Source organism: Indicator indicator, chromosome 13 (genome assembly GCF_027791375.1).
Source record: "Indicator indicator isolate 239-I01 chromosome 13, UM_Iind_1.1, whole genome shotgun sequence".
NCBI classification, from domain to species: Eukaryota; Metazoa; Chordata; class Aves; order Piciformes; family Indicatoridae; genus Indicator; species Indicator indicator.
This window is the reverse complement of record NC_072022.1, coordinates 7127617-7149577: the sequence shown is the minus strand read 5'-3', so window position 1 is coordinate 7149577 and position 21961 is coordinate 7127617. Positions and strand designations below refer to the sequence as shown.

At 42.0% G+C, this 21961-nt stretch overlaps 1 protein-coding gene across 13 annotated transcripts in view; it reads left to right on the top strand.

Annotated features, from left to right (window-relative positions):
* The first annotated feature begins 1091 nt into the window (after window positions 1–1091).
* The window catches only part of DLG1 (discs large MAGUK scaffold protein 1), a 156029-nt gene continuing 135159 nt past the window's right edge, over window positions 1092–21961 (top strand). For all 13 annotated transcript variants that reach the window (XM_054385855.1, XM_054385857.1, XM_054385852.1 and 10 more), the window contains exons 1-3: window positions 1092–1110; window positions 1419–1550; window positions 17948–18114. In XM_054385855.1, the coding sequence (XP_054241830.1) occupies window positions 1092–1110; window positions 1419–1550; window positions 17948–18114 (318 nt within the window). The remainder of the gene's footprint in view (window positions 1111–1418; window positions 1551–17947; window positions 18115–21961) is intronic.

The window sequence follows — 21961 nt, the reverse complement described above, 5'->3', positions numbered from 1 at the left end:
CCTGTCCCTTGGCCTCTTGTCATGTAATTAGATTTCCGACTTTTTGGAGCAAGGGCCATCTCTGTACGCAAAATTTTACAGTAGGCAGCACATCAGGAGTTGATCTATTCCTGCCCACACTCCATTCTTGCCCACTACCTCCTGCCAGTTGCAGACATATTCAGCAAACCGTCGTTAAAGAGATATCGCCGGCACTGCCAAGCAACTTCGGCTGCACACCTGTAGCTGTCCCGCCCTGCCAGAGCACACGGCGGCCGGCACCAGCGGTGCGCTCGGGACCGCGAAAGAGCCTCATGCCCGCCGCGGGGCGGTGGCCATCAGCGCCGGGGCCGTTCGCGAGCGAGTTTCATCGGCGGAATGAGCCCCGTTCTGTTCCCGCCTGTGAAGCCCCATCGCCGGTGGAAGAGAGGAACGAAGAAGGAGGTGAGAAAGGAGGTTTGTCTTCCAGCGGCCCAGGCCGGGCCCGCTAGCGTACAGCGGCACCATTCAGCCGTCCCGAAGGGCTGGGAAAGTGAGTCGGCTCCCGGGACCGCCGGGCGTGGGCGGAGTCAGGCGGCTGCGCGCCGGCCCCTTTAAGGCGGGCGACGAGCGCTCACCTTGCCTCCTCCCCCCCGCCCCGCCGACTAGGTACCGGCCCCGAGCCGAGCCGAGCCCTGATTGGGCGGCCGCCGGGCCCGGTCACGTGGGGGGGGGGGCCGCGCTCCCCACAGCCTCCAGGCCGCCATTTTGGCTGGAAAGTTTGGAATTTCCGAGCAGTGGAAGCGGGAGGTGGCGAGTGGCGTGACTGTGTCTGCTCCGCCTGCCCCCGTACCGGCCCGGCCTGGCCTGACCTGACCTGTCGCGGTGCACTGCGCCGCGCTGTCCGGCTCTTCTCGTCTTGTCCCGTCTCTCACGAAGGTGCCGCGGCGGGAGCCCCGAGCGAAGCCGCTCGCTCGCTGGCCGGCCGGTGGGGTGCGGGTGGGTCGGTCAGGCGGGGCGGCCGCCGTCCCCCCACGCCCGGCCGGCAGGGGGAGCCGCGCCGCCGCCCCCGCCGCACCGCCCGTAGTCGGGTTCAAAGTTTGTAAGGCAAAGTGCCGCGGCCCCGGAGCGCCATGCCCGTCAGGAAGCAAGGTGAGCACCGCGAGCTGGGGAGCCTCGGCAGCTGCTGCAGTCGCTGTCTGACAGTTGCTGTGGGGGTCTGCGGCTGCACAGGCGAGCAGGAGCAGCTGCCGGGACCCGCCGGTCCGTGGGCTGCGGGCAGTGCGAGCTCGCCGAGGGGCACGGTCTTGCCCGTGTTCTCCCAGATGCGAACAAAGAAGCTGCCGGGATGGGCTGGGGCGGTCCCGGTCGCGGAGGCTTGTTGCGTGCCCGGCGTGTGCATCCCCGGTGCTCCTACCCGGTGCGCCAGGGTCACCGGTGTGTCTGGTCTCCGCTTGCAGATACCCAGCGAGCCCTGCGCCTCCTGGAGGAATACCGCTCGAAGCTGAGCCAGGCGGAGGACCGGCAGCTGCGAAACTCCATAGAGCGTGTCATCAGCATCTTCCAAAGCAACCTTTTCCAGGCTTTGATAGGTGAGGGCTGATTTTTGCATTGTGCTTAAGGCGGTCGGTTCTTACTTATGCTGTCACTTGAAGTGTCAAGAAGAAAAGATGTTGTGCTTTTGTTAAAAGCCATGTGCTTGTTGTGTTTTTGTTTTCCATAGTAACACGTGTGCTCTTACAGATCAACAGCTTACTTGTTTCTTGTACTTTGAGGCATTTGACTGGCCTAGACTGCTTAAAACTGCTGCAGTTCTTTTTTCTGTGACATGCTGTTGTAGATTACCTTAGACTCTTTTTCCTTATATCTTTTATTCACCTGAACAATTTATATGGAGTAATTTTTTTTTTAAATCTGTGTGGAACCGGTTAACAAATCAGTTGAAATGGTTTTAATCTAAGGTAGGATTCAGACAAGTAATTCTGCTGAAGAATCTTTGAAAACAGTGTATATCTGAAGTGCAGAGTTAACGAGAAGAGTTAATGCTTCAGGGATTACTGCAGTGATTTATTTTCTCCTTTGTTTGCATAATGAAGTGTAGTAAAAACACTACTAATTTTTACAGTATTTGTAGTGTTTCACTTTACAAGTCCCCATGTGTCTTGGTGAGCTACTTACATGTGATTTTCTGCATATCTGTTTGGAAAAAAGTTGAGCATAAGTACAACATGCAGAAACCAAACTTCATTTAGAAACTTTCGTAGGGAAGCGGTGAGATGTGGTTTCTCCTTGATTGATTGTTGCTATCTTTAAGACAGATAATGAATGAAAGGATTTTGTTTGTTTACCTTGAAGAGTTCTGTATCCTTGTCTTTTAACAAAGTAACCCAAGTCTGAATTGTACTCAAACACTGTAACTAATTTGTTATTTGGTTACTGCATGGTTAGTATCATACAGGTGTAGGTCTTCATAGTCCCACAGCTTCTTTGAGTCTATGTTGAGTTAGAAACACAGGGAGAGAAATACAAGTGTGTATTTCTCCATGTGGAATGTTTTCTTCTGGAGCATTTATTTCATGTGAAAATAGGTCAGCTACAGAAATCCTTTACTTACAGGACGGAACTCCATGGATTTCTTTTCAATATTCAGTTGATGCTTACCAACTCCATGACGAAAAGCTAAACTTAATCTTTGTGGGACATACATAAACAGGATTCACTCGCTGGCGGATCAGAATGTTGGCCTTTTATATCAGACGCTTAATGTAGTACAGTTGTGCTTTGTATTGTCAGTGTTGACTACAATTTTTCTTGGTCTGGGTGTGTATGTTATTTAAACTGTCATGAAGATCCACACAGCACTCTTTTCTCCTTTTTATTGAACAAGATACTTATCTGTTAGTCTTTGGTATTCTAACCTGTAAGACATAGTTTCTTCTCATATGCACTTGTATATCCTCTTTGTTTTAATAACTCTACACTTAGTAAACTTTAAGCAGCAGGTAACCTCATGTCTGCTGGCTTCGTTCTACAAGAGCAGGAAACAGGAATGTGTTGTTGCCTGTTGTTTTCTGGTTGCAACCATGTGATCCTAGTTTTTGTCAAGTTCATCTGTGCATACACAATGGGTGTCATGCTTCTTGCGTGTCTTTCATCAACTTTGCGTTTACTGGTTCACTATGATTGTTTATTCCTGGGGTATGTGCACATTCCCAACCTGTCTGAAAGGTGATAGCATAGAAGACTAGTATGTTCCAAGCAATTTGTACTGTCGGTGTGAGTCTCTCCTCTAACTTGCTCCCTTCCATGGAAATGCATCGGGGAGTTACTGTTCATGACCTGGCTGTTGTATTCCTGGAAAAGTCTTTTTATGGTGTGACTGCTGCATGATGGGGGTGAAGAGTGGGGGACTTCCCAGAAAAGATGAGATTTGGAGAATGGCTGCGGTTCCTCGGAAGTCCTGGAGCCTGCTCCTGCCTGACCTTTTCCCATGAATATCTGGGAGCAGGCTGGATGAGTATTCAGTTGTGCTGCAGGTTAGGCTTACCTGGAATACTGCATTTCACAATCCTTCATGACTTATTAGAGAAGTTGTGATGTGTTCCAAACTGAAATAGTCTGTCCTGTTCTGACAGAAAGATACAAGCTCCACCACCAAATTCTTTCTCCTGTAGCTACTTCTTCCAGAAGAGGTGCTACTTTTAGTTTCTGGGGTTTTATATAATAACACCAAAAAAGAAAATTAACTTCATCCACTTATTTTCTGCTGTTTCTGCCAAGTTACTGCACTATATCAAAGACCTGCCTGTCCACAGTAGGTGAGAATGTTTGTGAAGGCTGCAGTAAGGATCTGCTGTCAACTTCATGTATCTTTTTTAGTACAATTTTTAACTTGGCAATAAGTGCTGTTCTTTCAAGCAATAAATAGACATTACTGTATGCACAGAAATGTATCTTTTGCATTATAGTGGGGGAAATGAAATGCTTCTGAAAAACACAGATTTTTATCAATATTTCATATATCTAGATAAATATGAAGGAATTAAATTTTCCCCCCTGAATTTCCATTTAGCTGGAAAGATGCTGAAGAATAAGTGGTGGTATTGTCTAATTTGAGCTTTAAAAAATGTTCTCCTTTTAATTCCATCTGTAAAATTTTAGTTGAGCAATCTACAAACTTGACCTGGTTCCTAAATATGTAATTAAGACTTTAAATGGTTTGAATTAGAGCAGTAACTAGTCAGTGTGAGCAACCAGTCTTATGAAACTGGCATCACAACAGTGTGATATTTTAGGTGAAATAACTTTAAGAACTACAAATGAGTGCAAATTTGGTACCCAAATGTAACTTCCATAAAAGAGTTTGTGAAAAAAACCCCAACTTTTTATTTTCTGTCTTCTGGATGTGATGTTTCTCATCGCTGTTGCTTCAACCAGCCCAGCGTAACGATGATTAGTACTTTAATTAAATGAATGTCAATGCTTGTAATTAATGTCATCTTGAAGAGTGTCAGTTTTAAGTAAATTTCCTATTTAGAATCTCAGAATTGTGTATCTTTTCTAGATTATGATTTCTTGGTTGTAGTTAAAATAGCTTGTCAGTGATACTCTGATAATTGGTGAGGTGAGTCAGTTTATTAAGAGACTAAAGACAGATTCATATATGGAAGTGTGGGGTAGACTTCAGTAAAGAATTCGATATTTATCTTTAAACAGTGAGGTAGTAATTGTGCAAATAAGTTCAGCCTCTAGCTTAGGCACTTTTTGAAGAGGTTCAGGTTCTGGGAAAAGTATGGATATATGATATATTTATCTTCTTAAAAGCACAAGCAAAAGAACATTTTCCTGTGCTGATTCTTCTGAAGGAAAAAATATGTGACCTAGGCTTCTGTTTATACACAGAATCTTTTTTGTCTGATTAAAGTCTGTTTTCAGTGGGTTGCATGCTGCAGTTGGCCATATCAGAAGTTTTCTAACATGAAAAATATTACTAGCTATAGCTAGAAACATGAGAGTTTATTACTTTAAAAATTATATATTGCTTTTCCCGACAATGACTAACTCTCATTTGCAGGTGCCAGAAAAAAAGAAGTTCTTAAAGAGTCTCTACATACCCTGGCAAAGGAGTTGGCTGTGCTCTTTCTTGCCTTCCTTCTTGTTTTCTCAGTCTTAAGTGTTTTTTAAACTTTTTTTTTTTTTTAGTGTATTATTTTATAGCTGTTCATGGAAAGGCTTTTTGGCATAAAATGGCAAATTTGACTAGGGGAGGCCAAATGTTGAGTTTCATATTTGTAAACAGTCTAATTTATTTCATTTGGATTCTTTTGCATGAAGGCTTGCCTCTAGAATTAGGCTGTTCCTAAGTCTAAATATCCAGCTTGGGATATACTGAAGAAAAAGAAAGTGGTCTCAGTAATCCCTACTGAACCAAAGACCAGCTTCCCTCTGGTAATCATTAAGGTTTTTTAACCATAGTTTGGATTCATGAGCTTTGTGAATGCTGCTAATGTTCTTACACACCAGAAGTCTTGTATCTGAGTGTTTGTAAAACTGATGGTTGTGTTTAAGGTCAACTCTTTGTTCAGATTTATCAGCAGTCTGAACAGGGCTGAAACTTCTGGGAATAGAAAACATACTCTGCAGCTTTCTCAGCTTTCTCCACACTAGCTTTGTGAGCTGAATTTAAAAAGCAATGCTTGATTTTAAGCTGAAGAAGACCGAATTGGGTCAGCACTCCTCAAAGGTGGTACCATTTGGAGGTCTGACCACATTCCTATTGAGATGGGATGTGGCCCTAGTTCTCTGAGCTGTGTAGCATCTCTGTAGGCATTCTTTCTCTTTTAGTTCCCTCTCAATTAGTCAGTACAGAAATATTTTCTGTACTTGCTGGCTAGCACTGATAAAGCAGAATTTTAACTGAAACCAGAAGTTCTTGCTCTTGGGGAAATTCAGTATCAACTTTCATTTCACTGGTGCAGTTAGTTAATATGGCATGATGACACAGTTAGCTTTTCAAATCAGCTCAGGCCTGGTAGAGAATTTTAGTTGTGGATATGTGTAAGACTGCTCTTCAGTTAAGCTTGAGGAAGGCTACTTGTGAATTGCTTCCCAGCTTCTAAATGTTACTGAGACCCCAGCAGAAGTTCTTTCAGATTGAGTTGAATAATACTGAAGAATCCAAGCAAGTCAAGGATCTGGTTAGATAGTAGGTGAATATTGCTTTGGTTTGGTTTTATTTAATTTTTAATTAGAGGAAAGTTTAGAGAGAATTTGATCTTATGTTGGGTACTACTGAAATTGTTGGAGATGCTACATACGGAATTTTCACATTGCAGTCTTACCCTTGCTGCATTTTTGTTTTTCTCCAGATTGCAACTTCTGTAATAGAATATTTTTGCTCATATTTGAGGCTGAAACATCCACAAGAAATTATGCTTGCAACTTTAAGGTGTTTGCTTTTTGGATAAGGTCCTTATGTCTATTAAGGTCTCCAGTAACTTACGCAGAAGTTGGCCAATTTCAGAGAAATTTGACCTAGTGTTGTGTGCTAAGAGGTAGTTACGTATTGATTCATTTAATGTATTTTTCTTTATGCAGATGGAGGGAGGATAAAACAACATTTTAGTTGGTGACCAAATGACTGGGGTGTTAACTCAGTCATAGCATGCTTCTGCCGTGCAGCTTGTAATTTCTTCAGAATGTCCCAGTGTTTGGAAGAACTTCATGTCTTCCTCTTCAAGGAACCCAATAATGAGTGAGAGAGTCTAATTGCTCCTCCTTTTTAAAAGAACTACTGATTGCTTTGTAGGAATGTAGAGTAGTTTGGTAGTGTAGGAAGTTTTGGAGTTGCATGATTGCTTTTTAAAGTGTTTCTTTGTGCTATCTTACATGTGTGTGACAGTGCAGTGTATTGAATTTTTGGTATTAAGTGCTGGGTTTGGTTGCCTAAAATAGTGAGTAAGACTGGTGTAAGTTGAGTAGCTCCTGGTATGCAGAGAAATAGTATTGTGGCAAAAGATTTTCCTTGTGGTCATTATACTGCCTGTGTGTTCAGTGTTGAATAGCTGCACTGTAGAATTTTATCAATTACAGTATTCTCCTCACAGAGTTACCATTAAAAGGGGCTATTGACAAGAAAAGTTTATCAATAAATCTGTTCATCCAGGGGGTAAAAAGAAAGTTCCAGTTAGGAATAATCGGTGTAGTTTCCAGGTTCTGGGGAAGTTTATCGTCTGTCCTGGTCTTCTTTTACTTTATTTCCTGTATTCTTTCACCTGTTTTTCCTAGCTCTGATGCCTGTCTCCCCCAGTGCTGCTGTGTACCTAACTTTGGTCCTGTTCTCCCTCAACATTTGCTTCAGTGCTTGGGTACATGTGTGAGAGAGGATGTTTGGTCTTAATCTTAGTCCTGCTTCCGTGGTGATCCCAGCAGCAAGGGCAGAACATCTCGTTCAGCTCTGCAGCTGGAGTGCCACGTGCCTCCTGTGATTCCAGCTGCTTGTATTTGTGTGGATGGTGCTTGTTTTGGTGTAGGTGGAATGAATCTTCAAAGAAACTGAACTCTGGCAGCTGACTAGGAGTCTCTTTGCACAGATGGCTTACTGAGATGTAACTAGGCCAAATTTGCAAGAATGTTTAAGGACCACAGAAAGTGTAGGGCTGACACTGGAATAACCTCCTTAGCTCCATGTTTCTTCTCCAAATGAGATGAGGCTCTAGATGTCTTTGGTAAGGCTTTTATAGGAATCTTGTCATGTGTGAATATCTTTCCATACCCTCAAAAAAGCTGAGTTATTTTGGCTTGTAATGCTCTGTCAGCCTACAACAGAGGTGCAGTAAAGGAAAGCTGTCATAAAATTGTAAGAGCACTGCAAATTCAAGTCTTGTTTTCAGAAACTTGTGTGGAGATCCTAGTATGTGGTGTCACCCATGTGTTGCCACCAATGTCAGACAAGTATTTTGGAATCTATGAGCTTATTTTTTATAGAAGAAATGAATGTTTGTGCTGTATCCTCTAAGATTTATACACCTGTATGAAAACTCAGCTTGGAGTGTTGAGTGAACTCATCCCAAAAATACTTTTTTTTTCTGTTTGTTTTTTAAGGCATTTGTCTGGAAAGAAACCCCTTCAATCCTGGGATTGGGGCATTTGGAGTGCGTGAATAACCAGGAGTTCATTTCTAGTTTGTGTTTGGATTTTTTGGGTTTGGGTTAATGACCATGTTTGCAAAAAGTGGTATTAAATTGAAAAGTTTGGACAGGAGAAGATATATTATGCTACTTTTTTAGCTACGGTGGCAACTTAGTTTTAAGGTTTTCCTACCTTAGTTCTGAACTTAAAGGAGGAGTCTCATTGGTTTTCTGAAGGAAAATTGCTGAGACATCATGAGGATATGGTAAAGGAGTGATAAGTAAGCAAAGAGGAAAACATGAATGAACAGTTAGAGGACAGGCTGGCAAGGAGCTGAATATGTCTGACTGTAAAAAGCAGGAATAAAAGCAAACAAGTAGATCTGAGGTTAGATGAGGGTGGTTTCAGCTGGCTGCAAATCAATGACCATTTGTGTTAGCAGTGGAAAAATAGCATCTCCTGGAATTTGAGTTGTTATGCACAGAAGGAAGGTTTAAAGGGTGTAGGACAGAGATACTGAAGCAAGCAGAAAGGCTGAGTAGTTGGATGCTGCAGCTTGTAGCAAGGGATCTTGTAGAACAGAATGTGTGGTGATAAAGTTGTACTACACCCTGCAACTCTAATTTTTAAGAAGTCTTGATAGTACACAAGTTAGATGTTTAAAGAAAAAAATCCACAGCCAAACAACAAAACCAGCCAACCCTGAAAAGGGCTTTACATGGGTTGTGATGAGGCTGATTTTTCACTTCTCAGAGTATGAATGCAAACATTTATTTTTTGACCAGAGGCACAACCGCTGAATACACAAAGAGAATGGTTAGTTGACTCTGTCATTGTCTTGGTAAATGGACATGAGGCATTTCTTTGTGTATTTTCCTATTGATCATAGATACTTTTCAGTTCTTGGTTTACTTGTGTTTAATCATAGAATCAGTCAGGGTTGGAAGGGACCACAAGGATCATCCAGTTCCAACCCCCCTGCCATGGGCAGGGACACCTCACACTAGATCAGGCTGGCCAGAGCCTCATCCAGCCTGGCCTTAAACACCTCCAGGGATGAGGCTTCCACCACCTCCTTGAGCAACCCATTCCAGGCTCTCATCACTCTCATGGGGAAGAACTTCTTCCTCACGTCCAGCCTGAATCTCCCCACTTCCAACTTTATTCCATTCCCCCAGTCCTGTCACTACCTGATAGCCTAAAAAGTCCCTCCCCAGCTTTCTTGTAGGCCCCCTTCAGATATTGAAAGGCCACAATAAGGTCACCTCGGAGCTTTCTCTTCTCCAGACTGAACAGCCCCAACTCCTTCAGTCTGTAATGGATGTTCTTACCTTGATGTAGAAGGTTAAATAAGCATGCAGGGTTGAGTCTTCCTTGGAATTAAGAGTTGCTTTATAACTGAAAAATGAAAGTCTTTAGCACTGACATCCTCTTGCCTGTTCGAACAGTGGTTGTGACTCTACTTACCTTTTGTCTATACCTTCATTGTGTAGGGCTGCTAAGAATTTGGCAGATCATAGAATCAAGAAGGCTGGAAGAGACCTCAAAGATCATCGAGTCCAACGTGTCACCCTAAACCCCATGACTATCTAAACCATGGCACCAAGTGCCATGTCCAATCCCCTCTTGAACACCTCCAGGGATGGTGACTCCACCACCTCCCTGGGCAGCACATTCCAATGGCCAACCACTCTCTCTGTGAAGAACTTTCTCCTCACCTCCAGCCTAAAGCTCCCCTGGTGCAGCTTGAGACTGTGTCCTCTTGTTATGGTGCTGGTTGCCTGGAAGAAGAGACCAACCCCCTCCTGGCTACAACCTCCCTTCAGGTGGTTGTAGACAGCAATGAGGTCACCCCTGAGCCTCCTCTTCTCCAGGCTAAACAGTCCCAGCTCCCTCAGCCTCTCCTCATAGGGCTTGTGCTCAAGGCCTCTCCCCAGCCTCGTTGCCCTTCTCTGGACATGCTCCATCAATTCAACATCTTTCCTAAACTGAGGGGCCCAGAACTGGACACAGCACTCAAGGTGTGGCCTAACCAGTGCTGTGTACAGGGGTACAATGACCTCCCTGCTCCTGCTGGCCACACTATTCCTGATGCAGGCCAGGATGCCATTGGCTCTCTTGGCCACCTGGGCACACTGCTGGCTCATGTTCAGGTGGCTGTCAACCAGTACCCCCAGGTCCCTTTCTGCCTGGCTGCTCTCCAGCCACTCTGACCCCAGCCTGTAGCTCTGCATGGGGTTGTTGTGGCCGAAGTGCAGCACCCGGCACTTGGACTTGTTGAATGCCATCCTGTTGGACTCTGCCCATCTGTCCAGCCTGTCAAGGTCCCTCTGCAGAGCCCTTCTACCTTCTAACAGATCAACACCTGCTCCCAGCTTGGTGTCATCTGCAAATTTACTGATGATGGACTCAATCCCCTCATCCAGATCATCAATAAAGATATTGAACAGGATGGGGCCCAGCACTGATCCCTGGGGGACACCACTAGTGACAGGCTGCCAGCTGGATGTGGCACCATTCACCACCACCCTCTGGGCTCGGCCCTCCAGCCAGTTCCTAACCCAGTGCAGAGTGCTGCTGTCCAAGCCACAGGCTGACAGCTTGGCCAGGAGTTTGCTGTGGGGGACAGTGTCAAAGGCCTTGCTGAAGTCCAGGTAGACTACATCCACAGCCTTTCCCACGTCCACCAGGCAGTCACCTGATCATAGAAGGAGATCAGGTTGGTGAGGCAGGACCTGCCCTTCCTAAATCCATGTTGGCTGGGCCTGATTCCTTGGCCATCCTTCAGGTGCTCAGTGATTGCCCCCAAGACAATCTGCTCCATGATTTTCCCTGGCACTGAGGTCAGGCTGACAGGCCTGTAGTTCCCAGGTTCTTCTGTGTGTCCCTTCTTGTGGATGGGTGTCACATTGGCCAGTTTCCAGTCTTCTGGGACCTCTCCAGTGAGCCAGGACTGGTGGAAAATGATGGAGAGAGGCTTGGCCAGCTCATCTGCCAGCTCTTTCAGCACCCTAGGATGAATCCCATCAGGTCCCATGGACTTGTGAATATCCAAGTGACTCAACAAGTCTCGAACTAATTCCACATGGATTTCAGGAGTACAACACTGCTCCTTGACCCCATCGACCAGCTCAGGAGGCCAGTTATCCTGAAGTCCTCCTGCCTTACTGTTGAAAATGGAGGCAAAGAAGGTATTTAGAATCTCAGCCTTCTCCTCATCCTTAGTTACAATGTTACCCTCCATGTCCAGTAAAGAGTGGAGGTTCCTCTTGCCCCTCTTTTTAGCATTAATATATTTATAAAAATGCTTTTTGTTGTCTTTCACAGAAGCGGCCAGTTTAATTTCTAACTGTGCTTTCACCTCTCTATTTTTTCTTCTACATGATCTAACAACATCCTTAAACATATCACTAGTTGCCTCCCCCCCTTTCCAAAGGCGATAAACCCTCTTTTTTTTTCCCTTAAATCCTTCAGGAGCTCCTTGCTCATCCAGGCCGGTCGTCTTCCCCGCCGGCTCGTCTTACAGCATGTGGGAACTGCCAGTTCCTGTGCCTTTAGGAGCTCCTGTTTGAAGTAGGTCCAACCATCCTGGACCCCTTTGTTCTTAAGGGCTGTTACCCAGGGAACTTTCTGAATAAGTTGCCTGAACAACCTGAAGTTTGCCCTCCAAAAGTCCAAAGTGAGGGTTCTGTTACTGCTCCTCCCTATTTCCCTGCATATTGAAAACTCCACTGTCTCATGGTCGCTGCACCCTAGACAGCCTCCAACCATCACATCTCCCACCAGCCCTTCTCTATTTGAGAACAGCAGATCAAGCTGGTAGGTTCACCTAAGAGCTGCATCAGGAAGTTGTCATCCATGCACTCTAGGAACCTTCTGGACTGTCTCCTCTCTGCAGATGACATACATCTCAAAGTACCCTGAACTGAAATAACATGTTGACCTTTGTTCTCCTTTCTAGTAGTTTCCAGACTTAAGTTTTCAGTCATTCAGGTGCTTTGGCAGGAAACCTTAAGAAAGAAAGATATCTTCTCCCGTACTCCCCACCCCCAGCCAAATTAGACAAGTACTTTGTCATAGGATGACACCTCTTCCTGAACAACAGGTACTCCAATTCTTAGCAGACCTGTTTGTTTGTGACCATACCCATATTTGTAAGAAACAAGCATTTGCATGTGCTGTATTTGGATGAGTGAATGTCTGAGAAGAGGCAGATCAATGAGAAATGACAAAGAAGTTGTTTACATGGATGCATCTTCAAATGAAATACTCAACTGAAATAAGTGAATTTCTGAAAGAATTCATAAGCTCCTTGGCTGCTTTGCAAGCCTGAGGGAGCGTGGTTGCACTGAAAGGTGAACAAAGCTGTTATTGAAATGCTTTGTGCGGTGAAGTCCGTATGTTGGAAATGTATCCAGTCGATTTCTGACTTGCTGAAATAGGTTTGTTCTGCTGCTGAATGTATATCAGGAAGGAATACCTCATTGATGCCCACGCAGAATTAACTATATAGCTGGAGCACATAAAAGCTGGGGTATGCCCTACAAAGGAACCTTGACAGGCTGAAGAAATGGGCTGGCAGGAACGTTATGGAGTTCAACAAGGAGAAGTGCAAAGTCCAGCTCCTATGTGTACCAATGTATGCTGTGTGCCACCCAGCTGGAAAGCAGCTTGGCAGAAAAGCACTTCGGGGTCACAGAATCACAGAATTATTGAGGCTGGAATAGACCTCTGAGATCAAGTCCAGCAGCAAGCTGAACATGAGAAAGCAGTGTGCCCTTGTGGCAAAAGCAGCAAGTAATACCCTGGGTTGCATTAGGTGAAGTATTGCCAGCAGGTTGAAGGAGGTGACCTTTCCTCTTTCATTTTAGAATGCAACATATGAATTTAGAGTTTATAATAAAATGAGCAAGCAGAAAACAAACTTCTTCAATTAATGCTTGTTTGTGCACAAAGCTGTTAAACACATTGAAACTGAAAATCTTCAAATGAGGATACAATTAATACAGCATATACAAATGTGTTTGTTAACTTTGTGTGTATCATCGCAGCAGTGTATGGTGCAAGGGCAACAGCTGACTGTTTGAGATGCACAGTGTCCAGTGCAGTCTGTTGTAGTGAAAATGTGTCCTGTATTAACAGGGTTTGCTCTCACAAGCCCCCTTAACGCCCCCCCCCCCCCCAAAAAAAAAATAAGTAACACAAAAAACCTCTGGGCTGAGATAAGGACTATAACGAGATCATACAATGCACAGTTACCTTAGCCTGTTGCAGATGCAGAAGCCAGCAATAAAACAGTTTTCTCCAACCCAAGCACACAGAAGCTAGCCCACTGGAAAGACCAACACCCCAAAACCTGGAAACCAGAAGCAGCAACTGGAACAGGAAGCCTCTTATACTACAATCTGAACTTCAAGCCCCATGGTACTTTGCTCCAGCTAGCACTTTCATTTTGAAGCTGGCATGATGGCAGCATGGTGTTGAATATCAGCAGCAGATCCAACTCAATCCATGACAAAGTGTCAGCGTTATAGTTCACGAAATGTTAAGCTTGTGTAGAATTTCTTGCCATTTACTTAAGGAAAAACACCTATAACCCAGAAGTGGTCTGGATACTTAAAGTATAAAAAGCCTGAAACAGTTTGTTATAGTGATCATCAAAGAACTGCCTTTCCCCCTCCACTTTTTCTTTTCTTTTTTTTTCCAAAATATCATCAAATCAATAATTTAAATGGAAAAGGACCTTCAAGAGTCCCACCATTAACCCAGCACTGCCTACTCTGCCACTAAACTACGTCACTGCACACATCTACATGTCTTCTAAATACCTTCAGGGATGATGATTCAGCTGCTTTCCTGGGCAGCCTCTCTGAATATTTGACAACCTTTCCAGGGAAGAAGTTTTTCCAAATATCCAATATAAACCTTCCCTGGGCACAGCTTGAGGCTGTTTCCTCATCTTATCGTTTGTTACCCCACCTTGCTACAACCTCCTTTCAGGTGTATAAATAGTAAATGCTAATGAAATTTTAGTGATGTCCTCTGTACATTAAAGGTCCAAATTTAGACGAAAAGCTTTAGAGAGACACTTAAAGAAGAACATTGTAAAAAAATTACAGTGAGTTGCTTAATAGTTGTTATAAAGCCAAAACATTAAAATGTGGGCAGGGAAGAATGGGGACTGGGGGATGGCATGGTACAGGGAATGCTTCCTGTGGAGGTGTACAGTGTTGATGGTTTCTTCCTCCTCACTGATAATTACTGTTAGAATTGGACAAGCTAAAGCAAAGCTCCAGGCAAGACAAGTCCAGAGGCCTGATTGTTGGCTTCACATAAGCTCTGTGGCCTGTTAGAAGCAATGTCAATACCTCGTTTATGGGGTTACACCATTCCCTTAAGAAAATGGAACAATAGGTATCCCTAGGTATCCCTTTGACTTGCAGAGTTACAGTTATCAAAAGGTTCATGCCGAAGCGAGTGCAAATTATTTTGGTAGCTGACTATAGCAAAATTGTGTTCCTTTCTGTGGGGAAGAAGGATGAAGAGAGCTTGGCTTGACATTGAGATTTATGGAATGTGCACTGCTCTTCAGTTATGCTGATTACAAGTGTGTTCTCTGTTGAGCAAAAAGTATCAGACACTCCAAATGCCAGCAGAAGTGGCAAACAGAGGCCTTATGTCTGATTCTGAAGGTGCAGGGAAGAAATCTATCTGAAGGAATGGTGTCATGTTACTGGTTGGAATCCTTGTCCTCAGAGGCAGATCCTCTGGACAGAATTTGATGGCTCTTGAAGTGCCATCAAATACACTTAATTTAGAAGATGTAAGAATATGTTTGCTTTTGCAGTTCTGCTGTTCTTTTAATCACTGTTGTGGTTTTTAGTGAACCTGAAATTCCCTTGTGAAGTTGATTTCATTTTCAATTTGTATCTGGCTGATAGCTCTTTCCTGTGTCTTTGAAGAGTGAACAGTTTTAGCATCTAGAATATCACATTGCTGGTGAATGAGCCTGTTCAAAGAGCAAAACTAAGGTGGCTGGAGAATACAGGAAGGGAAAAAAATAATACACCAGCAAACTGCTTGTAGTTGGTCAACATTTCCTGTACTGAAGACTGAGAAAATACTCTTCTTCACCACTGCTTAGCTTTTCAATTACTAATACATGAATAAAAATAATTGTCATGTGTTAAAGAGTCCTACTTTTCAGAACTGATGGTCTGCCACTTGCTTTGTGTATATTTTTATTCTTGTAGCCATCAAACATATTGCTGATTTGGCTGCTTAATCTGTTTTTACTTACAAGCTGAAATAATTCCAGGATGATTTTCTGTGTTGCCTACGATTCATCACTTCTTGTCACTTTGGCTTTCCTGAAACTTCGTGCTCCTATTTTTTGTCAGTCAGCTGTTCTTTTAATATTCCCCCTCTAGTTAGAAGTGTTCCCCATCTGTGTTTTCTTTCAGTCTTGTGTGATATCAGATTTGAATTATTTTTCTGTAACTTAGTTTGAGATGTAGTCTGTCTCAGAATTAATATGGGAGGAAGAGACTGGGATACAGAAGAAGCACATTGAGTTTGAAGAGGGAATCTAACTATTACTAAAAAATATAATTAGTATTTTACTACCTACTACTTGTAAGAATTTGGAAAATATTAACCCTTTTCATATGCTGATTAATGTAATTGGTATGACTTCATTAGATATTTAAGTGTTTTTATGGGATAAAATATTTTTCTGAGCTGATATATAGCAGTAGATCAGAAGAAGAAATTTTTTAGGTCAAATTTAGTGTAGTCTGAGCTTCTGGCTTAAAAAAGGGTGTATGTCCCGCACACATTCTTGTAGATCTGATATATTCAAGGTGCATAGTCTACTTCCTTGTACTCATAAGGACTTGATGTTTACAGTCTGAATAGTAAAGATATAAACAAATGTGGGGTGGTGTTTTTTTTTTTTTTTTTCTATTGGGTGTATGCGTGTGGCAAGTAGACATTATGATATATGGACCCCAAGTTCCTAGAAACCTTTCTTTGGTGGACTTGGAGCAAGTTCAGGATATATGGAGACTAATCTCTGTATTAAGTGATGTATCTATTTCTGACATCTTTCACTACTAAGTCTGTTGTGTCCTTCATAGAGAAGTGAAGAAGATTTATGGGAGAAATAATATTGTTTTGAAACAAGCCTTTCTGTAATATAAACAAATGGCTACTTCTGCTAGCAGAGACTAAAAAGAATGGTAGCAGAATTGAGAATGGGTGTCCTAGATTTCTCTTGTGAAACAGTTGCACAAATAACCCCTTCCCATAAATAATGTAGTGATCTTCCTTGGCTTGGTTGCTGTGCATTGCAGCTGTAGAATCAACTTAAACCACTGCCTATTTTAATATACAAAGTACCGTCTAGGGTTGTGGGGGGAATCTTTACTTGGTGTGCTTGATTGATGTATTAATGTTAATGCACCTACAAGACAACTCTGCAACTGAGGGAGCTAATGTGGGAGATAGATTTAAAGGCAATTTGCTTTGCTCCTGTATATCTAGGTCACTCAACATCTTCTGCAACCCTCACTGCTATTTTTTCCAATCAGCAGTGCTAAGAGCAAGTATAACTTTAAAAATTAATGTAAACAGTGCTATGAATTTGACTCTTGCTCAGAGAAAAGATGCAAATGGAATTTGAGAATTCCCGTTTTCCGAACTGGCGGAGAGCAGGAGTGCAGTGTCCATATTAAAAAAACCCTAAGACTGGAACATCAGCAACAGTAAGACTTGTCTTACTTGCATGGTCTTTCTTTTGTGGTGCAGCTCTATAAAGGAATTAATTGTTGTGGCTCTGCAACTGACTCTGGGCAGCTGCTGAAGAGCTACAAGACTGCAGATTAGTCCTTAATCATGGCTGGGTCATATTTACTTCTTGGACTAACCCTTTCTGTATGTTTGCCATTCTTGAAGTTGATGTAATTAAAAACATGAGTTTAACTCCTGTTTAGCAAATTTTTTCTTTGAAGAAGAAGCTAAAAGCTTTACAAAGATGACTTCTTCATTTGTCTGCCCTTTCATTAGCCTATACCTTTTCAGATTTTTTTTTTTAATGGGTTTATGGATGTGATTAGACTTGTAGTAGCAAGTTTCATGTGCTTATTCTTAACAGAAACACCTATGAAGTACTTCTTTAGATTGTGTTTTTATTGGTGCTTCGTGCTCTGAATAGGATGTAAAAAAAAAAAAAAAACAAGTAATGCAGCCAGGTTCTTATTCCCCAGGAGTTTCCACTCGAGTCTTCATGGTTATAGAAAAAGCTGTTTAACTCATACTGTTAAAAGTTTCATCCTATGTCTGTTACTTAGACTGAACTATCAAGCGATGAGCAATCTCCGTTTTCTGAACTTCATGCAGCTTCTCTCTTACTGATTTCATCAGTACACTTATATTTCTGTGGTCATTTAATTGAAGCATATACCACAAGAAAGGACCTTGCATTACTGTCCTTGAACAGCAGATTTCAGGTATCCAAAGGCTACACTGATGCTGAAATTTCTGTCAATTACAACTTGAAGCACAGTCACCCATTGCTTCCACTATATTGCTGCTGCTGTTCTCTGTGCTTCTGCTGTTCCATTCTCCCAGGGTCAGTGGCAGAAGTCCAAATCAAGTGGAGAAATAGGCCCTGAGATAGGGGGTGTAGAGAGTGAGTTGTGTATGCTGTGGGGAGGTTCATGTGTGCTTGGTCATATAGGTTCTTCTCTAATACGTAGCTAAAATAAGTCGATATCTGGTCTGTTTTGCAGAAGGAAGATGTTGTTAAAATTGGAATGTAAATATAAAGCCTGACTTCGCATTTTTTTCCCATCTTTAGATATTCAAGAGTTTTATGAAGTGACCTTACTGGACAATCCAAAATGCATTGATCACTCTGAGCCATCTGAACCGATACAGCCTGTGAATACTTGGGACTTCTCCAGCCTTCCAAGCACAACAGTGACATCAGAAACACTGCCAAGCAGCCTTAGCCCAAGTGTAGAGGTATGATCTAGAAATCTCTGGTTTCTTTCTCTTGTTGAGACTGTTAGCTCAACACTGCTCTGCGTGCTTCCTTAATTTATCAAATATTTATTTCCATAGAAAACATGCATTATTAAGATCAATAGACATAGGGGGGTTTAATGACTGAAATGTTTAATAAACAGATGTGTGCATTTTGCTTAGTCAAAAATTTATAAACTTGTTTGTCAAATGTACCATTAAGTGACCATTACATTGGATTTATGCTCTGAGTTTGGAACCTCCATGATAGGTGTAGTATGCCTGTACTCCTTAATACTGATGACTCTTCAGTCATTACTTCATTAATAATTTGGGAAATCTGAAGTTATGTCTTCCTGATCGTGAACTTTCCAGTCAGTGCTACTTATACAGCTGTGTTCTGGAAGGACTTTTTGTTTGAAAACTACGTGAATCCAGTTGTCACTAGTGAACAATGAGAAAACTGAGCAGGGAAATGCACTTTGTATTTTCACTATTTTCAAGTGAAAATAGTGTTCCTGCCCAAACTGAAGTTGTAATGTGGCTTGAAATTTTTTTCATCAGACATATTCTTTGTCCCCAAAGAGGTCAGCATTGTTTCAACTGTGTCCTGAGTACTGACAGCATTGGAAAAGGTGTTTGAGCTTTTCAGTAATAACTGAAGGCAGTGAGCTGTGCTGATGCATTTTCATGGAAGGATAATAAAGCTCAGGAGCAGCACTGGCAGAGACCAGCCAAAGGACTAGTGCTGCAGCCTGTAAGGAAGCTGCAAAGCTTGGACTACCCAGCAAGATATAGTAATTAGGATGCATTACTGGATGAACTCTATCAGAGGCTGTTTGGACTTCATAAGATGGTCCAATTAACTGCAGAACATAATCAAGTATGTAATGTGCTAGTGAGTTAGTGCAACTTAAAAAAAGGGCTTCTGCTTTTTGTAGCTTTTTTGAGAAATGAAAGGTCAGACATGCCTTAAAGGAAACTATAGAGGAAATCAAAGAGTTCTGTTATATTCACTCAGAAAGCAGAACATGGCCAGTAAGTAAAAGATCAGTCTAGCCAGGGAGAAGAGTTGTATGTTGCCAAGAACAGTCATTAAGATCTCTTTACATGAAAAAACCCTGAGCTGTCTATTGTATTTTTCAGATCTGGAAGTAATAGAATACTGAATGATTAAAAGTCTAATTGAACTTACAGTGTAGGGAGGAAAAAATGATTTTCCTTTTGCTTTTTACGATTCTTGATTATACACTGGAAAACTGAAGTTCTGTGTCTCTTTGGAATCTCACCTGGAACTGCGTAGAGAAGGCCATGGCCATCATAGTCACCTTAATGCAAATCTTCTGTAAGAGTTGTCATGTTTGCAGAAAATGGAGTAATGCTAGATGTGAGAAATAACACCACTGTGTTATTTACTTGAATGCCATCATCTAAATTGTTGAGCCATAGAACTCTTTCTGAAGGTATGGTGAAAATGGTGTCTCTAAGAAGCAGGAGCAAAATGGACTGCAGAGCCTAGGATAGACAAGGATATGTGAAGTTTACTTTGTCTACCAAGATGTTTTGAAAGAAGCTGGTTCTAATGCATGTCATGTTTGTGTATGGAAAGAACTTAATAAGGCAGTTTAAGAGTCGTTACAGTGGCCTTTAGAGAGGAGCAAGGCAGGAAGTGAGGATCCAGGTTTATCAGGTACACGGAATTATTCTACAGTCTTTTTGTAGCTCCTTGGAAGGGGTAAAAGAGCCAAATATCTTAGATGTTGCTAACAGTTTTTTCAGTTTCTTTCTAACCTGGTAGTAATTATTGTGGTAGGAAGAAACAAATGTGATAAATTCTGAGTTCCATAAAACAGTGGGAATAATTATCTTTTGAAGAGAGTATATCAGTTAAAGTTTCTAAAAAATGCATCCAAGTTTGACATATTAGTGAAAGTAGCCTGAGTAAAGGTATATTTATAATTAATATTATACAATATATTCGTTGTATATAATATATATGAAATTTATATTACAATTTATAATATAATCTTTAATTTATAATCAAACTGTGTGAGTGGCTGCTTCAGAAGCTAAGAATGAAGCCCTTAGAGGTTGAGGGAAGTTCCAGTTCAGCAGTGTCAAGTACTCAAGTAGCACCAACAGAAGCTGAATGCTAAGAAGTGGTTTCTCAGGAAAGATATGAGTAATTTTTTAATTTCCAGGTGAGTCAGCTATGTCAATAGGTGAAAATAAAGACCTTATTGACAGAAGAGTGTGATGTAAAAATGTTTTGTTCTATGTGGTCTGCATAAGGCTTTGCTGGAGATACTGTCAATTTGAGGTGCTATGGTGCAAAAAAGTTGTAGAAGAATGGAAGTGCTTAGAAGAGGCTGACAAGATCTAAAGCGTGGAGAGAAATGAAGACTGATAGAAAGTTTTGATGCTGCTTAAGAGAATAGAGCACTTAATTTGGAAACAGAGTCCTCCTCTGTTTGTAGGCAAATGTAAAAAAGGGAGATCATATTTTGTGCCCATACAAGATATATTAGACTTAACAGTGTAGTCACAGGCTCATCAAAGACATGTTAAATGCTTTCCTAAGTGCCAGAAGAGCTGTACATGAGCAGCCTCCCTTACTGAAGGGCTTCAAAAGCAGCATAACTGTCTTAAATGTTGGGGTGTTTTTGTTGCTGTTGTGGTGTGTTTGGTTTGGTTTTGTTTTGTTTGCTTTGCTCCAAGGTGTATTAGGCGGAAAAGTGTAATGGTCTTGAGGATTTGTGTTTCTACCAAATCATTTTGTTATTGTTAGACTTGTTCCTAGCTCTAGCAGCTAGGGTTGTGAAACTACGGTCTGTGGCTATGGGATTTGTGTTAGAGTGTTCCAACTGCAGCACATTTTGTGCTTTTGCTATAGGGGAAACCTGCTGAAATATGACCTGCAGGGTATTGCCTACTGTTAAATCAAGGCTTTGTGATTATATCTCTCCCCTGCCCCCTTTAAAAGCTGGAAAGCTTACCCCATAAAAGTTTTTGTGACCGAGATGTCCACAATAAGAAATCCTTATTAGCTAAAGGATTCTGTCATCCCTATATTCTTCTAAATTTTACTTAAAGGTGCATGTGAAGTTTTAATTTTAAGATTGCATCTTTACTTTTTCTTCTCATGTATTAGTAGACTGCCAGTAATTTAAGGACTTGTCCATCACACTGCACCAAAAACAAGAGGCACATTATCATGACAATATCACCAATGTGATGAAAGGAAGAGCAGTCTGGTTTAGGAAGTCTCACCACAGATTTAGGTTTTTCAGCTGAACTGTTTGCTAGATAATGCAACTACCCCTCTAGTACAGTCTGGTGGTCACAGTACATTGTGTTACCTGACAGAAACTGAAGCAGTGTCTATCACTTTATTTTTCCAAGTGGCCCAGATGTGAATGTTTATGACAAAATCACCTGTCTTCCTTCATATTTTTTTTTTGTCTTGAGTATCATGTGAAAGTCAGTTGGTTGACCTTCAGTGTATGAAGGTCAGATTTTACATTTGCTGGCAGTATTTAAAAGCCATAGTGGCATGTGTTGGTTGTAGTTGCTGTGGAATTGAACCCAAACTTTTCTCGCTGTCTGTCACCCACAGTAAATGTTGCCACACCCTTTATTAAAATACTGCTCCCACATTTTAGTTGTGAAGAGGGACAGTTTTGAAGAGTGGTATTTCAGTGTTGGTTTAATTTAATTTTTCTGCTGTATCTGCCTTAGTTTAGCATTCAAATACATAGGAAAATTATTAGAGTAAACCTACAGTGTACATTTTATCAGCCTTAATTCTTTATTCTTCTGTCACTTGTTACCTGTAAGTCAGTATCTT